The 19943-nt window shown below is 41.7% G+C and overlaps 1 protein-coding gene across 2 annotated transcripts in view; it reads left to right on the top strand.

Annotated features, from left to right (window-relative positions):
- Nucleotides 1-2711: 2711 nt before the first annotated feature.
- AR (androgen receptor) overlaps nt 2712-19943 on the top strand; it is a 164983-nt gene continuing 147751 nt past the window's right edge. Inside the window, exon 1 of one of the 2 annotated variants that reach the window (XM_021933125.2) lies at nt 2712-4925. In XM_021933125.2, coding sequence (XP_021788817.2) covers nt 3382-4925 — 1544 coding nt within the window. In that variant the 5' untranslated portion in view covers nt 2712-3381. The remainder of the gene's footprint in view (nt 4926-19943) is intronic. The other variant, XM_003917817.5, reaches the window with a different exon arrangement.

Below are 19943 nucleotides of genomic sequence, written 5' to 3'. Positions count from 1 at the left end.
CAGAAACTTACTCTCCACCTGACTAATCTGAGAGAACACCTCTGGTTCCATTTGATTACTAAAAAACTGCAAAGAAGAACAGGAGGAGAAAGAAGAAGAAAGCTGGTACAAACGGTGAACTTATATAATATTATTCAATAATTGTCTCTTGTTCTTAAAAGCAATGGGAAGAAAATAAGATTTGAGCTAGAAGATCACAGCTCAAAATCCAAATAAAGTATGTGGCCCTAATATGCTTACAGTAGTTAACTTTTCCTGATAATGATATAATTGTTGACAGCACCATCTTTAAAAATAAAAATAACATAGTGATCCTTCAGATTTGTTGAATGCTTTCCTGTTTACAAGTTTGTACTATAAACATTATGTCTTTTAAATGATACACTAGCTTTCTGAAGGTAGCTTATATTGGCAACACTTTTCAGATGTGGAAACTGTGAAGACAATGTTGGTGATGTGGAAACAACATAAACTTCGGAGTCTTTCAGACCCGGATTTGAATGTCAGACTGCTTTTTATTCAGAGTAACTTCAGAGCATTATTTCTCACCTTAATTTTTTTCAGGTCTCTTAGTGTCTGTATGTCCTCCTCACTCCTGTTCGTTGTTCATTCAGTGATTTTTGCACCTTCCTTCACTGTTAATCTGTAGACAAATAGTTCTCCTGACTCTGAGACCTATGTTAATTCCATTCTACCATCCTGCCAGCCCACTCAATTCCTATTGAGCAATGCTAGTTGAAAGTTGTGGTGGGATTAAATGTTGCAATGTGTATTCAAATAAGGTTGAAGTATCTATGCATTCTACTTACATATGGTTGAGGTATATTCAAGGAAGGCTGTAGCCATTAAAATCTCAGGGAACAATTTTTCGCCTCCTCAGGTGAAAGGGTCTTCAGGCCTTTGTGTTCTGGAAGGTTCATTTATAGCCATTTCCCAAATAACATTGAGACTGATGAGTCTAGAGTCAAGCTCAAATGGCAATGGGCTGGAAGACTAGTTTAGTTTTTACTAATGTGGAACATAGAACAAAATTATGTCCTTGTTTCAGCCTGCTCATCTGTGAAGTAGAGCCTATCATATCCAGTCTCCCTTGCCTTTAGGTTTGAGTTACCTTCTTTGGTCAAGGTAAGTAAATGCCTATGATGTTTTGCTGTGCACAAGATAAAGCTACAACAAAGCTACAACCCGTCTTTTCTCTGTAGAAGACTGCAAAAAGCGAAAGAGACCCAGGCAAAAATCTCGGAATGACTTTTGGAACAGACAGCCTCCCCAGAATCAGAAGTCAAAGGAATTTAAAACATAGGGAGGCCCAGGGTCGCTACTGACATAAAAGAAAGCTGTTTTCATTATAGGTTTACTTTTACATTTTCTCTCTCTTTCCATTCCCACCTGCCTCTCCACCTTTACACAGGGCTTATGGGACCTCCTCCACAAAAGAGCAGTTGCAATAACCCACATCATCCTCCACGCCTGGCTGTCCATCAAGAGGCGAAAAGCAGCCCTATATAGGTTCTATCCTTGGATAGTTCCGGTTGGAAAGTTTAAAATATGCAAAGGCAACTTGGAAAAGCAAGCAGCTGCATACAACACAAACCTTTGCAAAGCTCTGCACAAAATTGAGGGCCTATGTGTACATGGCAAGTGTTTTTAGTGTTTGCGTGTTTACCTGCTTGTCTGGGTGGTTTTGCCTTTGCAAGTCTGGATGAGAAATGCATGGTTAAAGGCAATTCCAGACAGGAAGAAAGGCAGAGAAGAGGGTAGAAATGACCTCTGATTCTTGGGGCTGAGGGTTCCTAGAGCAAATGGCACAATGCCACGAGGCCCGATCTATCCCTATGACGGAATCTAAGGTTCCAGCTAGTATCTGCTGGCTTGGTCATGGCTTGCTCCTCAGTTTGTAGGAGACTCTCCCGTCTGCACGCTCTTATCAGTCCTGAAAAGAACCCCTGGCAGCCATTAGGAGCAGGTACTCCTATCGTCCTTTTCCTCCCTCCTCCTCTACACCCTGTTGGTTTTTTAGATTGGGCTTTGGAACCAAATTTGGTGAGTGCTGGCCTCCAGGAAATCTGGATCTCTGGCGCTTAAAGCTTGGTTTAGCAAAGCAGGAGCTATTCAGGAAGCAGGGGTCCTCCAGGGCTACAGCTAGCCTCTCCTGCCCTCGCCCACGCTGCGCCAGCACTTGTTTCTCCAAAGCCACTAAGCAGGCGTTAGCGCGCGATGAGGGGAGGGGAGAAAAAGAAAGGGGAGGGGAGGGAAAAGGAGGTGGGAAGGCAAGGAGGCCGGCCCGGCGGGGGCGGGACCCGACTCGCAAACTGTTGCATTTGCTCTCCACCTCCCAGCGCCCCCTCCGAGATCCCGGGGAGCCAGTTTGCTGGGAGAGCGGGACGGTCCGGAGCAAGCCCAGAGGCAGAGGAGGCGACAGAGGGAAAAACGGCCGAGCTAGCCGCTCCAGTGCTGTACAGGAGCCGAAGGGACGCACCACGACAGCCCCAGCCCGGCTCCAGCGACAGCCAACGCCTTTTGCAGCGCGGCGACTTCGAAGCCGCCGCCCCGGAGCTGCCCTTTCCTCTTCGGTGAAGTTTTTAAAAGCTGCTAAAGACTCGGAGGAAGCAAGGAAAGTGCCTGGTAGGACTGACGGCTGCCTTTGTCCTCCTCCTCTCCACCCCGCCTCCCCCCCCCCCCCCCCCCCCCCGTCGGCCCAGCGCTGCCAGCCCGAGTTTGCAGAGAGGTAACTCCCTTTGGCTGCCAGCGGGCGAGCTAGCTGCACATTGCAAAGAAGGCTCTTAGGAGCCAGGCGACTGGGGAGCGGCTTCAGCACTGCAGCCACGACCTGCCTGGTTAGGCTGCACGCGGAGAGAACCCTCCGTTTCCCCCCACTCTCTCTCTACTTCCTCCTGCTTTCCCCACCCCGAGTGCGGAGCCAGAGATCAAAAGATGAAAAGACAGTCAGGGCTTCAGTAGCCAAAAAATAAAACAAACAAAAACAAAACAAAACAAAAAAACGAAATAAAAGAAAAAGATAATAACTCAGTTCTTATTTGCACCTACTTCAGTGGACACTGAATTTGGAAGGTGGAGGATTTTGTTTTTTCTTTTAAGATTCGGGCATCTTTTGAATCTACTCTTCAAGTGTTAAGAGACAGACTGTGAGTCTAGCAGGGCAGATCTTGTCCACCGTGTGTCTTCTTCTGCAGGAGACTTTGAGGCTGTCAGAGCGCTTTTTGCGTGGTTGCTCCCGCAAGTTTCCTTCTCTGGAGCTTCCCGCAGGTGGGCAGCTAGCTGCAGCGACTACCGCATCATCACAGCCTGTTGAACTCTTCTGAGCAAGAGAAGGGGAGGCGGGGTAAGGGAAGTAGGTGGAAGATTCAGCCAAGCTCAAGGATGGAGGTGCAGTTAGGGCTGGGGAGGGTCTACCCTCGGCCGCCGTCCAAGACCTACCGAGGAGCTTTCCAGAATCTGTTCCAGAGCGTGCGCGAAGTGATCCAGAACCCGGGCCCCAGGCACCCAGAGGCCGCGAGCGCAGCACCTCCCGGCGCCAGTTTGCAGCAGCAGCAGCAGCAGCAGCAGCAGCAAGAAACTAGCCCCCGGCAGCAGCAGCAGCAGCAGGGTGAGGATGGTTCTCCCCAAGCCCATCGTAGAGGCCCCACAGGCTACCTGGTCCTGGATGAGGAACAGCAGCCTTCACAGCCTCAGTCAGCCCCGGAGTGCCACCCCGAGAGAGGTTGCGTCCCAGAGCCTGGAGCCGCCGTGGCCGCCGGCAAGGGGCTGCCGCAGCAGCTGCCAGCACCTCCGGACGAGGATGACTCAGCTGCCCCATCCACGTTGTCTCTGCTGGGCCCCACTTTCCCCGGCTTAAGCAGCTGCTCCGCCGACCTTAAAGACATCCTGAGCGAGGCCAGCACCATGCAACTCCTTCAGCAACAGCAGCAGGAAGCAGTATCCGAAGGCAACAGCAGCGGGAGAGCGAGGGAGGCCTCGGGGGCTCCCACTTCCTCCAAGGACAATTACTTAGGGGGCACTTCGACCATTTCTGACAGCGCCAAGGAGCTGTGTAAGGCAGTGTCGGTGTCCATGGGCTTGGGTGTGGAGGCGTTGGAGCATCTGAGTCCAGGGGAACAGCTTCGAGGGGATTGCATGTACGCCCCAGTTTTGGGAGTTCCACCCGCTGTGCGTCCCACTCCGTGTGCCCCATTGGCCGAATGCAAAGGTTCTCTGCTAGACGACAGCGCAGGCAAGAGCACTGAAGATACTGCTGAGTATTCCCCTTTCAAGGGAGGTTACACCAAAGGGCTAGAAGGCGAGAGCCTAGGCTGCTCTGGCAGCGCTGCAGCAGGGAGCTCCGGGACACTTGAACTGCCGTCCACCCTGTCTCTCTACAAGTCCGGAGCACTGGACGAGGCAGCTGCGTACCAGAGTCGCGACTACTACAACTTTCCACTGGCTCTGGCGGGGCCGCCGCCCCCTCCACCGCCTCCCCATCCCCACGCTCGCATCAAGCTGGAGAACCCCCTGGACTATGGCAGCGCCTGGGCGGCTGCGGCGGCGCAGTGCCGCTATGGGGACCTGGCGAGCCTGCATGGCGCGGGTGCAGCGGGACCCGGCTCTGGGTCACCCTCAGCGGCCGCTTCCTCATCCTGGCACACTCTCTTCACAGCCGAAGAAGGCCAGTTGTATGGACCGTGTGGTGGTGGGGGCGGCGGCGGTGGCGGCGGCGGCGGCGGCGCAGGCGAGGCGGGAGCTGTAGCCCCCTATGGCTACACTCGGCCACCTCAGGGGCTGGCGGGCCAGGAAGGCGACTTCACCGCACCTGATGTGTGGTACCCTGGCGGCATGGTGAGCAGAGTGCCCTATCCCAGTCCCACTTGTGTCAAAAGCGAGATGGGCCCCTGGATGGATAGCTACTCCGGACCTTACGGGGACATGCGGTAAGTTTCTCCTTCCAGAAATGTCGCCTTTCAGCCCAGGGCACAGAGTCGCTCTGCATTCTGGGGTGTCTAGTGGCTCCTACCTGCGCGAACACTCAGACTGCCCCTGGGAGAGCTCAGCAGGGTAAACCTAGAGCTCTCCCGTGGACTCCCGGCCTGCCAGAGGTTTAACCTGAGCTCTCCTAATTTCTGCTGCGTGTCCTGGGTGCTGATTCCTGCCCTCCCAGATTCTTCAACTCCCCCAACGGCCCCAAATTCTCGCTACCTCCTGGTACCCGAGTCCCAAACTTAAATCCTGTTGTACGGGCCACCTTCAGAGACAAAGCTCATAAGCCCTCCACTCTTCCTTTCCTCCTGTCCTCAAAGTCTGAGAACCTCAATCAGAAATTTGGGCAATTTCTTCTCTTCGGGTCTGTTAGGACTTCCCTTTCAGCCTGTGCAGATTAGAGTCAAAAAGACTGGCCCAAGAGCTTCTAAGCGGGTCTCCTCCAAAGAGGTAAAATGAAATTCTCGGTTAGGGAAAGAAAGTGGTCTCTGGGTGCTGAGGTCTGCAATGTGAAGGAGTGAACTTCTTTCCCGGAAGCAACTGGGGACTTGCTCCAGGGCTGGAGGTCAGTAGAGATAATCTGAACCGTCATGTTTAGAGTAGGCAGAGGGGCAACTTTCTTGGTAAAGACTCCACAGGATTTGCATTCACAGTTTCTCAACGTTGGTTGACTATGTTGAAAGTAGTTGCTTGGGTCGGTTTTCTCTTATAAAGTGTTTATTTTCTCTGTGGATTTTAACAGATCCACAACCCCCTACTTCAGGTTTGCATCAGATCTATAAAGAGGAGAATATTCTTTTAATGTACAATTTAATTAGGCTTGAGTCTGACTTACGAAAGTGTTGGAAAACATATTTTTGTGAAACATTTCCTGCTATTTCAGTGTGCCCCAAAATCTCCACTGGGGAGGGAGGAGTGAGGTTTTTTTTATTATATTCCTTCATTTTTAGGACATGTTGGCATTTTAGAATACATGCTGTTAGCTCTAACAAATTGAGTAAGAACTCTTAGTGACCTATGAGCCATAATCTTACCCCAGAGTTTTAATTAGCATATGAGAAAAGTGGCAGGCAATTGCATCGTGCTTATTAAAAATTATTCCTCACCGCAATTGTTGAGCTTCTTGGAGACCATGCTGAAGATTTTCTCCCCCAGCAAATTAAGATATTAGTTTATCTAGTGAGGGAGGACATACTGAATTGGGGAATTCACTCCTCAGGTAGACCAGGTGCTGATGTCCCTGTGGACTTATGTCTTATTCTTTGTTTCTATGGCTGTTTTCTTTTATCTGTGAATTCTCCAAAATTTCTTTGTTAGCCTTAACATCTTCGTTTGGGGACTTAAATCCAGCAATTTGCCTTCTTTCATTGATGCTTTCCTTGTTACAAGGTAGAGATAGCACGCTATTAGTGAAGAAAGAAAGAGGAGGGTAGGATTTCATATTATTTTGTGGGCTGTTGAAGAAACAGCTTCTTACCAGGCTTTACATTCCATTAGGTTTTTAATGTTTGGCTTACAAGATTTTGAAAGGGTTCATTTGATATCGTCAAAGTATTTTCCAGTTAATTTAGACTCTTTATTTTTGTAATGGGTTTATCCTATGGGACAAAAAAAGTATTCTTCATTTTATAAGAATAAATTTTCTTGGCAGGGTTAATTTTTTTTCTAAGCCTGTCACTAGACGGTGGAGCCCTTCTTCTACTGTAAACTTTTCTTGGGGGAAAACGTCTAAGGTGCATTTTGACCTGCCATGATACTAAACCCAGACTCTGGAACCTTCCATCTTCTGCATGCCTCCCCCACAACTTACTTACTTAGCAGGGAAAAAACTGATGGTTCCACATATTTGTTAAAAAATGTGTGCCTTCAAAGGCAAAACCAAAATTTTTAGGGAATAACTATAGAGAGCAAAAGTTACTCCCATCAGGTAGACAATGAGCTTGGTGATTTTATTTCAGGTCTTAATGAAAAAAGCTTCTTTATGAGGAAGATTATCATATCTTGGTGCCTCCTTGACAGTCTGCTTAAATTAATGACATAAACTAATGAGAATTTAGCAGCTCCTGCAGAAAGTACAAGATTTTTTTTTTCTGGTTTTTGATTGCTGCACTGATTATGAGGAGTCTAGTTAAAAGGAAAACTGGTGTTCCTGTCTCGTAAGTTGACGAAGACTTTCCATTTCTAGGATAGAGAAAATCCTTAAGTCAGTTTATTGAAAATTAATCAATTTAATCAGAATGCAATCAATTCCAATCCAAAAGTTGATATTTTCTTACTTTCTCTTTTTTTCCCCTCACTTTGTAGGGGTGCAATTTGGTGAAAGGCAAGAGATTTCTTAAGCCAAATCAAGAGTGTCTTCCCTTTCTGTATTGCATGCATTATGTACCATTTTTTAGCTAAAAATCTCAAAATTGTGCAGGCTTCCAGTGACCTGTTGGGTTCCTCCCTTTTCCATTCATGTGTGTGTTTATGCACATTAGTTAATTTTGTGAAGGGATTTTTTTAAACCTTAGTAACATCTGCACTCACTCTGTGTTCTTACACATTTACAATGTTTCTGCTGAGAGGATGGGAGATGCAAAGGTGGTCTCTTTTACTTAATTTAGCATGTGATTTAAACAGAAGGAAAAATAAAAAGTGATGGGACTTGTGTGCAACCCTGATGATATTTTGTGGAGTTGTCTGTCTTCTCTCTGAGATCAAACAGGACTACAACTTTGTTAATTGACCACTGGCTCCCTTGGCAGAAGTAGGGCTCCTTAGATTCCAGCAGGCAGCACAATAATATGACAAAAATTTATTCTTGGGAGTTGGGTTCTAAGAGAGTCTGCATGCCAGAATTAGAGTTTGGGGTTTAGAGAAATTATCCAGATGCAAAAAGAACATTTTAATTTTTCTCTTGGTAATTTGTTCTGGTCTCCATAGTAGGTAGTACTTTAGCAGTGCTTTGATATTGACAAGTCTTGTTCCCTTTTTCTATTAGATTTTTCAAAATAAGGCATTTTATTAATTCCTCTTTCCTTCTCCTCTCAGTTATCAAGCATTTTTATGACTATCTTACAAGGGACAGTTTGTCTTGTAAAGCAGAATTTTCCTTTGAAACCAAGACAGACTATTTCTCCCCATAGGCTTCAAGAACCAATATTTTGGCAAGAAGCATCTTTTCCTTCTGGTCAGCAAATAGGTAGTGAGTTCTGTCTGGATCCCAACAATCAACACCTGAGGACCAAATAGCCACACTGGGTGGCACCCCATCTGGAAGTATACACAGGATGTAGCCCTCTTTCTTGTCCACAGCTCAAGTCAGCCAAAGATTAACACTGGTGAGAGATATTTTCGAAGAAGTTTGCAGGCTTCCAATTGCAGGGTCGTTTTGGGGTGCTTTCTTGCCTGTGCTAATTTTATCTCATCAGGCTTCCATTCTTTGAGCTGTAAACTTTGAAATAATATATTAGATTCGCTGGTACGTTTAATTTTCTTTGTCAAGTGTTTTTCATTCCAATAGTAATTTTTCATCTGGTGTACATATATGCATTTAAAACAAAAAATTCTTTGGTCTCCTTTCGCGTACATGCACTGTGGCTTGTACATGTGCAAGCCACTTGGTGGGATTATGTGAATTGGGGTTAGAAATGTGGACAATTTTATTATGATTATTTTTAATGGTGATATCAAGATCACCAGTTTCATTCAGAACCTTGCATAAGCAGGGAGCAGAATGTGGACTGGGTGTGGCAAAGCAAGGGCTTATTTTATAGCCAAACCTGAAATCACAACTCTGAAATATAAAAAAAAAGCAAACAAAAAAATCAAGTTTTGTGAGCTTGGTCAGAGAAGGAAAAGAAAATCTCTCCCCACCCCCCACCTCCACCATTTTCTCTTTGTCTGCAGCTTCCTCAAGTGCTGCCTGTCCCCGATTTTCTTTTATTCCACTCCTTTCATGTTTTTGACATTGAAATACAGACTCTTCTTTCCACTTCTCAGGGCATTTTTCTCATTACACCTGTGGCATGCTCCTAAATAATTTCTTAAAAAAAAAAAATCTGTAAAGTAGCTGATTAGATCAACCCCAGCATCTCTCCCTTAAGACCTAGATGACATGAGGGGATTGCAAAATGAATAGCTGAGTTTTTTTTTACCTTGAGGTTAAAGCCTGGTTCAACAGTTGCTGAGGGAGTTAACTAGATGGCTTGAGGACTTGGCAATTTCATAAAGTATTTTGTCTTATGCTGTCTCTGTCTCTGTCTTGATCTCTGTCTCTCTCTGTGTACTGTAATGTTGGCCACCTTCTCTCAGAACCTGAGAGATAGCTCTGAGACCCTTCCCAGGTCAGTTCGGTTCAGACCTCGGTAGCCTGGTCACAAGCAGTACCTAATATGCATATGAGGGTGCGTGCTGTAAGTGTCCGGCTGGGCTAATCTGCTTAAGCTACATAAAAATTAATCATTTGAAAACAAAGAAAGATATTAAAGAAATTATTCTACCTCCGACTTCCCATATCAGCATTCCATCAAGTTCTGGGATGTTAAATTCAGAGAAAGTTAACCTCATCTTAAACACAAAGTTGACTTTTAAACAAAATTGCTTATAAAGTTCTGTACAGTTACCAGCATTGGTTGCCCTTTGTCATACGGAAGAGAATTATGAAATCTCATATTTACATAGCATTCTTAAAAAAAAAAAAAAAAGACACAGTGTTTTCCAGTTTATTCACTGCATTCATGTTCGTTTGAGTAGGCCAGGAGGGGTGCTTAGTGATTACCCTTTTGCTAGGTAAAGAAGTAGAAAGATAGATTTTCTATGATGTTTGTTTACCACGTAGGGGAATCTCTCTAGAGCAACACTCCCAGGCTTTTTCTTCTTGAAATTTCCCACCTGACAAATACTTTAGATTGTTACTCCTAAGGACTTCTCTCAGTAGCTGCTACATAGAGACGATAGTCCATGAATTATTGCTTGCACACTCATGGGTGATGCCACACGCTCTCTCTCCTGGCAGTTCTTGCTGCCAACCTGCAGGCCACACCAGGACTGAAGGCAGCTCATCTAGATAAGTTTATAGCATTAAAGTGCTGGGTCACTTGAGAATGTTGTCAATTTAGGTTACTTAGTACCTAAGTGTTATTTTTTAAATAATAGCTTTATTGAGACGTAATTTACAATCCATACAATTCACTCTTCTAAAGTGTACAGTTCCATGCTTTTCTGTATATTCAGAGTTGTGCAACCATTATTGCAATCAATTTTAGAACATTTTAATCACCCCCAAAGGAAACGCTATACACCTTTGTGTTCAATGCCTTATGTTCCCTCAGTCCTTAGCAACCAATAATCTACTTCTATCTATGGATGTGCTTATTCTAATATTTTGTATGAATGAAATCATGTAATATGGGGTCTTTTGTGACTAGCTTCTTTCACACAGAATATGTTTTCAAGGTCATCCATGCTGAAGCATGTATCAGTACTTCGCTATTTTTTATAGCCTAATAATGTTCCACTGTATGACTATACCACATTTTATCTATCCGTTTATCAGGTGATGAGCATTAGGGTTGTTTCCACCTTTTGACTATTATGAATAATACTGCTGTGAACATTCATGTACAAGTTTATTGTGGACATATTCAGTCCACATATTGTGGACATTTTCAATTCTTTTGGATACATACATAGGATTGAAATCTCTGAGTCATATGGTACCTCTATGTTTATCCTTTGAAGAACTGTCAAACTGTTTTCGAAAGTGTCTGCACTGTTTTACAATCCCATCAGCAACGTATGAGGGGTCCATTTCTTCCACATCCTTGCAAACACTTGTAATTCTCTTTTTTATTACAGCTATATTAGTGGGTGTGAAGTGGTACCTCATTGTGGTTTTTATTTCTATTTCCCTAATAACGAATAATGTTCAGTATCTATTCATGTTCTTATTGGCCATTTGTATATCTTCTTTTCTGAGAAATATCTATTTGGATCCTTTGCCCATTTTTTAGTTGGGTTTTTTATTATTGAGTTTTAAGAGTTTTAAAAAATATATTCTGGATGCATGTCCTTTAATAGATTGTGATTTGTGGATATTTTTTCACATTCTGTGGGTTGTCTTTTTTACTTTCCTTTTTTTCTTTTTGTGTTCTTAATGGTATCTAGATTGAAGTACAAAAAAAGTTTTTAAGTTTGATGAAGTCCAATTCATCTACTTTTTTTTCTGTTTTGGCTTATGATTTTGGCATCATATCTAAGAAGGCTTTGCCTAATCCGAGATTACAAAGATTTACACATATGTTTCCTTCTAAGAGTTTTATAGTTTTCGCTGTTTACACTTAGGTCTTTCATCAGTTTTGATGTAATGTTTATCTATGATTGAGGTAGGGGTCCGACTTCATTCTTTTACACATAGATACTCATTTCTTACAATATTCTTGTTGAATTTTTCCTCACTTAACTGTCTTGGCACCCTTTGTGTAAAATCAGTTGACTGTAAATGTGAGGGTTTATTTGTGGACTCTCAACTGTATTCAGTTGATCTATATGTTTATTCCTATGCCAGTACCACATTATCTTGATTATTGTAGGTTTTTAGCGAGTTTTGAAATTAGGAATTTTGAGCTCTTTGACTTTGGTCTTGTTTTTCAAGGTTGTTTTGGCTCTTGTGGGTCCCTTGAGTTTTCATATGAATTGGGATAAGCTTGTCAATTTCTACAAAGAAGTCAGCTGGGATTCTCACAGGAACTATATTACATCTGTAAATCAATTTGGGGAGCATAGCCATCTCAACAACGTTAAGTTTTTTCATCCATAAATATGAGATGTCTTCCCATTTATTTAGATCTTCCTTTTGTCAACAATTTTTTATTGTTTTCAGATGATAAGTTTTGCAGTTCTTTTAAAAATTTAGTCTTAAGTGATTTATTTTTTGATACTATTATAAATTGAACTGTTTTGTTGATTTTCTTTTCAGATTATTCACTGACAATGTATGAAAACATAATTGTTTTGTGTATTGATCTTGCATCCTGCAACCTTGCTGAAAATACCTGAGTTTTGAATACTTCTGGGACTTACGGGGAAGAGGGCTTCTGCTGTTTCACTGAACGTTAAAGCTTATTTCATTTCATCCTGTATGAAGGCTGCATACAAGCCTTCTGTATGAAGGGGACACTGTTGTCATTTTTACTCAGCTATAAATTTGAACTGGTAATCCCATCCCCTTTCAGGATGAATAGGAGAGTGTTTTTAAATGTTCATCTCTTTAGAGAACAGCGGGAAAGAAGTCTAATAAGGTTTGGGTCGTTTATAATCCCTTTTTTAGAATTTGGATTTGGGAACTATTAGCAAGGGAGTGAGTAATAATAATAATTTCTATATAGAAAACTAACATGTAGAGGTGACAAATGAAATCACTAGCTATATTTGGCTTATGTTTAGGTTTTTATAAGCAGCTAAAATCATAATTTTGTGTTTTTATCTCTTGTCCTTTGGACAAAGTAAATTCCAATACTCCTTCTGATGTGCATTTCTAGATAGGGAAAGGATTCCTTTACTCTCATATAATTTAAGCTTCTTTTTAGAGATGTACTCCATAGCTATGAAGCAAAGATAAAATTCATCTATGTAGAGATTGAACTTTGTCTTCATTAACACTCTAGGCTAAAGGTCATAGCTAATCAGCTACAACTGTCATGTCCTGATAATTGTGAGTTAACTGCAGGCCACCCAGCAAAAGGTTTAGTTATAATCTAATAGCTGTCTGTAGAGATTACCCTAATAAAGGGAATTTTTTTAAAAAGAATCTGGCCGGGCATAGTAGCTCACTCTTGTAATCCCAGCACTTTGGGAGGCCGAGGTGGGCGGATCATCTGAGGTCAGGAGTTCAAGACCAGCCTGGCCAACATGGTGAAACCCCATGTCTACTAAAAATACAAAAATTATCCAGGCGTTTTGGTGGGCACCCATAATCCCAGCTACTTGGGAGGCTGAGGCAGGAGGATCACTTGAGCCTAGGAGGCAGACGTTGCAGCGAGCCGAGATCATGCCACTGCACTCCAGGATCCGTAAAAAAAAAAAAAAAAAAAAAAAGACTCTATCAATCAACCACTTTTCATTAAGCACCTGCTATGTGTCCAGCATGTACTAGGAAGAGATAAGATAAAAGGGGACACAATTCAGACAGAATCTTCTTGAGGTAATTGCTTACAAGGAGCTTATAGCCACTAAAAACAAAAACAAACAGAAATCAAATAACCAAAACCCAAACAGAAATGCAGCACCATCATGCCATAATGCCTGTATGAGATCCTGGATTGTACGGTGTGGATTTTTTAAAATGTAGATATTTTTAAAAAAAAAAAAGAGAGAGAGAGAGAAAAAAATGAATCAATAGAGGCTGAAGTGGTCAACAATGTTACCTGTGGCTGCTTTTAATCCTTTGTGGCAGTAAGTAGGAGCATGTCTAAACTCAAGCAATAGATTAAAGATCCTGATGTATATTTTAAATAACAGAAGTTGGTACCTCTGGAAAGAATTAACTGGAGGCATGGGTTGAAATCTATTTCTGCTTATTAAATAGTGCACCCCAGTCAAGTTAGTTGCCAATTTTTTTTCAATTTCTTTGGCTATATCATCGCACTTGTTGGGTACATGTTTTTGATGTCTTTATCTGAACAAGTCCGCAATAATATGAGTAATAAATTAGAACTGAAGGTGATTAATAGCTCTAAATTTGATATAAGATGCCCAGTGTGGTGGTCAGATCAAGAGTTGTTTTTCTGCCTTCTAAGTTTCCATTGATCCTGATGGATTGCACAAATAGAACAATTTGGGGAGTATGGGGGCACATGGCGATCTTATAAGAGCTTTGCTGTAATAGACAACGTAACATTCTGAAACGGCCTACCACCTAACATGGGCTCTGGTTCTCTGCAGGTTGAGTGAGTTCCTTGCTTGTGGAACTGTAGTCCCGCTATCTGGCCGCTAGGGGGACTGCAAGTGCCCCGTGGCAGGATTTCCCTGGGAATGGTGAGCCTCCATTGACGGTTTCAACACACAGCCAAGGCCCTATCGCAGGATAACTTCAACCAGAACTGCTTAGCACCAGACAATAAATAAGCTACTATGGTACTTACTGTTTCATTTGGGATGTTCTTTCTCGAAGTGTCAAGCATTTTTAAGTAATATTTTGACTTTTTAATACCTCTCTTTGCATATGGAGCAGGACACAGCAAATATATTCAAGTAGCACTGTCCAGTTTATAGAGAAGTTTCATATTCCATTATTGCATTTCATTCTTGTTTCTACCCTGTACAAGTAACTAGAGTTTGGAGTATTATAATAGTATTCATACTATTACAATACTTTTATTCCCATTATAAAAATTATGCTAAGAGTGGTTAAGTTACATGTTTACAATCAAACAGCATCAAAGTGACAGATCTGGGATTTCAGTCTCATTCTTTCTTCTCCAGATCATGTGTTCCCTGCTTTTATCTCACAGCTCTTTTTACCTTATAGATAGGAAACATGAGAGTCAGAGAGGCAAAAGAACCACAAGTGGTGTCAATACTAGAAATTTATGAAGTTCTTAAGGCTTCTAGGTTTGTTACCCATCCACCAGACTGATGGATTTGGTTGTGTGAGAGTTCTGGGTGTCAATAACCTTGCCATTCTACTTTACAGACTGCATACATTCAATAAATGCCTATTAAGCATCTACTATGTGCCAAATTCTGTACTAGGCACCAATGATGTAGCAGCGAACAGAACACACAAAAATATCTGAATGGAGCTGACAGTTTAATGAGAGGAGACATGTAGTATACATCTGAGCATGAAAAGTGTCATGCAGAATAACTTCACAGAGTATAGGGTATAGAGATTCATGGTGAGAGGGAATATTTTATATCTGCTGGCCAGGGAAAACCTTACTGGAAAGGTAAATTTTGAGCAGTGACCTGAAGGAAATTAGGAAATGAGCTACTATTTGGACATCTGGAGTTAGAATATTCCAGGCCCAGGGAACCACAGGCACAAAGGGCCTGAGGCAGGAGAGCATGTTTGCTGTGATGGAGGACAAAAAGGCTCATATGGCTGGTTTAAATAAGTGAAGGATGGTAGACAATGAGATCAGAGTTAATGAGGTTGCATGGTAGGTCTTCCTTAAGACTTTGGATTTTACTCCTAAGCAGGGTGTATTGGAAGGTTTTGAGCAGAGTAACATGACCTGACTTACACTTTAACAGGCTCCCTCCTCTTCATAACATCTGTCACTCTGATATATTATACGTTTGTTTGTTTACTTACTGTATGTGTGGAGAAGAGACTGTGGGAGCAAGGAGGGAAGCAGGGAGACAAGGCCACTGCAGTGATCTGGGTGAGAGGTGACCATGTCTCAGACTAAGGTAGTATTGGTGGAGAAGATAGGAAGTGGCTGAATTCTGGATGAGTTTTGATGGTAGAGCCAACAGCATTTACTGACAGATTGGGTATTCACTGTGAAAAAAATAGAGGAGATGAGGATGATTGCCAAATTTTTGGTCTGAGTAACTGGAAAAATGAGATTGCCATTTACTAAAATTGTGAAGACTGTATGTAGAGCAGATCATGGGCAGGATAGAAATCAAGAGTTTGATTTTTGACTTATAAAGTTTGAGTTATCTGATGAGCATCCTGATGGCTTCTCAGTTTTCATTTAGTGCCCTCAGCTTTGCTGTTCTTCAAGAAGATTAAAAAGGACCTTAGAGATCACCTAGGCTGTAGGTACCCTCTCCCTTCTTTCCTTTTACTTTATAGAGGTCTATAGAAGGGTAGGGACTTACCCAAGGTGAAACAGTGAGCTGGTGACAGAACTAGGGCACAAACCCAGTTCTCTTCGATTCTGATTCAGTAGATTTGTGTGTGTGTGTGTGATTCTGAGGACTCATTTGGGCAAGAGTGAGTTTTTTGTTTGTTTGTTTGTTTGCGCAAACCTAAAACCAGGTGATTAAACTAAATAGTGAATAAAACTGGAAAACTATACAAATTGGTTGCTCTCCCCAATCAAGCTGAAATATTATTATTAGGTTTTTACTGAACTACATACCAAAATATTTTTTTTTCCTGTAAAAACACAATAAGTGGACTTTTAAAGGCAATTGAGCTTTTATCAAAGCTAGAATCTACAGGGCACCTGGACAAAAATGACCTAAAATCCTAAGAAATTAGAGTTCATGGAACTTGGGAGACCATCTTGTCCAGCTAGCTCATTTTATTGGTAGAGTGCCTGAGGCACCGAGATGGAAAGGGACTTGGCTAAGCTCATACAGCAAGCTAGTGCCTGACCTAGTCAGAGCCTGTTCTAAGTATTAGTTGTATGTTGTTTTCTTGAAAAAAGTCTATATTGGAAAAATGAAAATTCTTTGTTCCATACTGAGAACAAAGAATTATATATAATCATATATAATAATAATGATAGCACTTACTGAATGTTTGCTGTGTAAACTTCCGCACCTTGCATGAACTGATTCATTTAATTCGCATGTCAACTTTAGGAAGCAGGCCTAGAGACGTTAAAGAACTTGTCCAAGGGTCACACAGCTAGGAAGTAGCAGAACTTGTGTGCACTCCCAGGAAGTCTGGCTTCTAACCACAAGGTTCTAACTACTGTGCAATATCAGCAGCTTCTCAGATTACTCTTCACCTTCACCATCCCAAAAGACTGGCGACATAGGTGACTTCATTATGCACTGCCCCTATTATAGTCCACTGATCCTCACCAAATAGCTGGGTGGCCTAGAGGTTAAAGTAGGGGCACAGTGATGGAAAGGGGTGGTTAGAAGAGGTTGATAACTTATGATAGGGATTGGAAAACAGAACTATAGGAATTATTGAAAAGGGCCTAGAGATCTCAAGGAGGTTGATCTCAGACTGCTACAAACCTGGGCAATTCGATGCCTGCTTAAATAGGAGAGTTAAGATAAGAAAAATGCCAGTTTTTACAGTCAGGCATTGTTTTATTTCTTTTACAGTATTAATTCGTTTAATCCTCAAAATAATCCATGAGGTAGCTACAATTATCATTTCTATGTTATAGATGAAGAAACAGGCACAGAGCAATTAAGTAACCTGCCCAAGATTAGAGAACAAGTAAGTGAAAGTGCCAATATTAGAATCTAGGTGATTCAGCTCCACAACTTATGTTATTTTCCAATACATTTATGGAACGAGGTAATTTTCATATAACAGAAAGTGTTTAAAGTGCAAAAACATTGTGCCTGAACTTCAAACATTGAACAACTCATATCCTTAATATACACCAGCTTCCTTTAAGGACTCTTAGAAGTAAGGATACTTACCTAAAGTCATATGTTGAACAAGTAGCAGAACCGGAACTTGAATTTGAGACTCCACACTGCCAGACCTCTTTCCACTCTATCACTTGGGCTCCCTTCTAACATTGATTTGTCTCTCTCCATTCTTCCTCCGTATTGCTCTGCCCTTCACCTTTTAATTACCTGTCTCCATCAACAAGATTGGACAGAGAATTGGGAGAGTGAGCAGAGTCCATTTCCTTCCAGAGACTGGACAAAAGGAACAAAACGTTGGGAAAAAAGTCAGCATGTGGATTTTGTGGGATTTACACTAAATAAGAACGGACACTTGCCAGGACTGACAAGATGCTACCTCAATTCCTCTAGGCCCCAATGTGTTATGCAGGATCCCATAAGAAGTCATGAATGTGGTTGTCAGATAACCTTTTTGTTACTGTGGAAATGGAAGCAGGATACTGCAAAAATCTGTCTCTCCAGGTTTTCTTTTAAAGAAGGTACAGTCTTGCTAAATGATAACTGTTTGGACATTTATTTGAAAATGGGCAGTGCAGGAGAGAAAGAATTTTTCCAAGCTTGTCACATTGGGCCATCTCTCTGAAGCATTGTCCAACCTCTAATTAGATGAGGAGACTGCATTAACCAAGAGTTGAGAGTAAAGATGGAAACACTTGATGTTTGGTGTTTGGGTGCAGAAAGGATTCCAAAACATGTTCTGAGTTTCTTTACTCTGCCCATCCCTCCTTCCCTTTCATCTTTGTTTAAAAACCCTGGTTAGCAAATGTGTAGTCTGTTTGCAATTGTTCATCTGAAAAATTTGTTTGATCAGCCTTTTGAATAAAAAAGATCAAAATAGACTGAGATATTTTAGTCACCAACTATCTAATAATAGACCAAAAATTTAAACCATGCTCATACTTTCATATGGTATGTGGTTTGTTTTAGACGCTTTCTGGGCTTCACTGAGGTGCTAGATTGACTCAAAGTATGGCAGGTCAGATGTGGAATTGAGCAGGGTGGACTCTTCTCTATGCTTCCAGATTCAGAATTCCCCATCAGAGATGATCTCATAGTGTTTGGAAAAACCAAGCTGAAGGCTTTGGGAATTAGGGTGGTGAAGGGATATGTTGTTTCCCAAAGCCTTCTCAGTCATTCCTTCTCCCCCAGTTCAGATTCTTAACACCTCTTGCCGGGATTAGTGCAGTGATCCCACATCCTTTCTCTCTAGCTCTCTCTGCTACTCTCTAATTCCTATTGTATTTGTGCCACCAGATCTTTCCAAAGTTAGGTCCAACCGTTTCTGTATACTGCTTTAAATGTCTATTAGTCTTTAAGCTCCATAAGGGCAGGAGTCCTGTCTTATTTTTTCCCTATTCTTCATGCTTAATACAAAGGAAGCTTTGTACGATTAAAATTTCAGCTTCTCCCCATTGGCTTATGGGTAAGTCCAAATTATTTAAATCTGGTGTTCAAGTCCTTTTATGATCTGCTTATTTTTCCAGCCTGAATTCCTGGAGTTCCCTTACAAAACTCTTAAAACCCAGCCAAATGGATCTAGTCACTGTCACTTTAAACCATCCTCACTCTCTTGTTTTTTGAACATGTTACTTTTATTATTATCCCTTTGACCTTGAAGGCTATCCCAATTTCAATACTATCCATTCTTCTATAACAGTCCCCTACAAAATGAATAATATCAACCCGCCAACCCAAGGAGAAGTGATCTATATGACACAACATGGTTGAAAGAATGTTGGTTTCACTACTTTATCTGTAAACCAGGGGCTAGAAATCTCTAGTTTATAAGATTTTGTAGAGAGGGGATCACATGTGATTATGGATGTTAGGCTCAAGTCAAGAGTGCATAAGACCTTTTGGATTTATCCCTTTCTTCTTTCTCCATCAATATGGTACTTAGTCCCTTAAGTACTTGTGGTACTTGTGTTAATGTCTGATAGCATCCTTCTAAATATACTTCTAAACATCTGTCTCTTTTTAGGGCAAATGTTGGATGTATCTGCAAAGATTCTCTTTGGATATAAGATATCCACAGCACATAACTTAACAGTGTTGTACATAGTAGATATTCCATAAGTATTTCTTTATTAAATGATTCAGAGTCAATAGTAGTAAGTGACTGCCGAAGACAACTGATGGATTGTAAGTTCCATTAACAGAAATACAGTTAGCCCTCCACATCCATAGGTTCCATGTCCACAGATTTAAGCAACTGCAAATGGAAAATATATTTTAGAGACACAGTAAAAATAACAATTCAACAGTAAAAAAAAAAAAAAGTTATGTAAAACAACTATTTACATAACACATTGTATTGGCTATTACAAGTAATCTAGATATAAATGAAATATATGGGGGATGTGTATAGGTTAAATACAAATGTGACACCATTTTATATGTTTTAGGTAAGGAACATGAATATTTTTGGATTTTGGTATTCCTGGGAGTGGGGGAATGGAACCAAGCCCCTTCAAATACCAAGGGACTATTATATGGGATACAGAATAAAGGAATTGATTGTCTTGCTCTGTTAAATTCTGGTCAGACACATTTGCAATGTGTTGTTCAGCCCCAATATTCATGGAGCATCTCCTTTTGTAAAGCATGGAGGAGCTATGAGAGAGACATGGAGCAGTGAACATAACTATTGT

The sequence above is a fragment of the Papio anubis genome, chromosome X (assembly GCF_008728515.1).
Source record: "Papio anubis isolate 15944 chromosome X, Panubis1.0, whole genome shotgun sequence".
NCBI classification, from domain to species: Eukaryota; Metazoa; Chordata; class Mammalia; order Primates; family Cercopithecidae; genus Papio; species Papio anubis.
The sequence above is the reverse complement of the archived record's forward strand: the minus strand, read 5'-3'. Positions and strand labels throughout refer to the sequence as shown.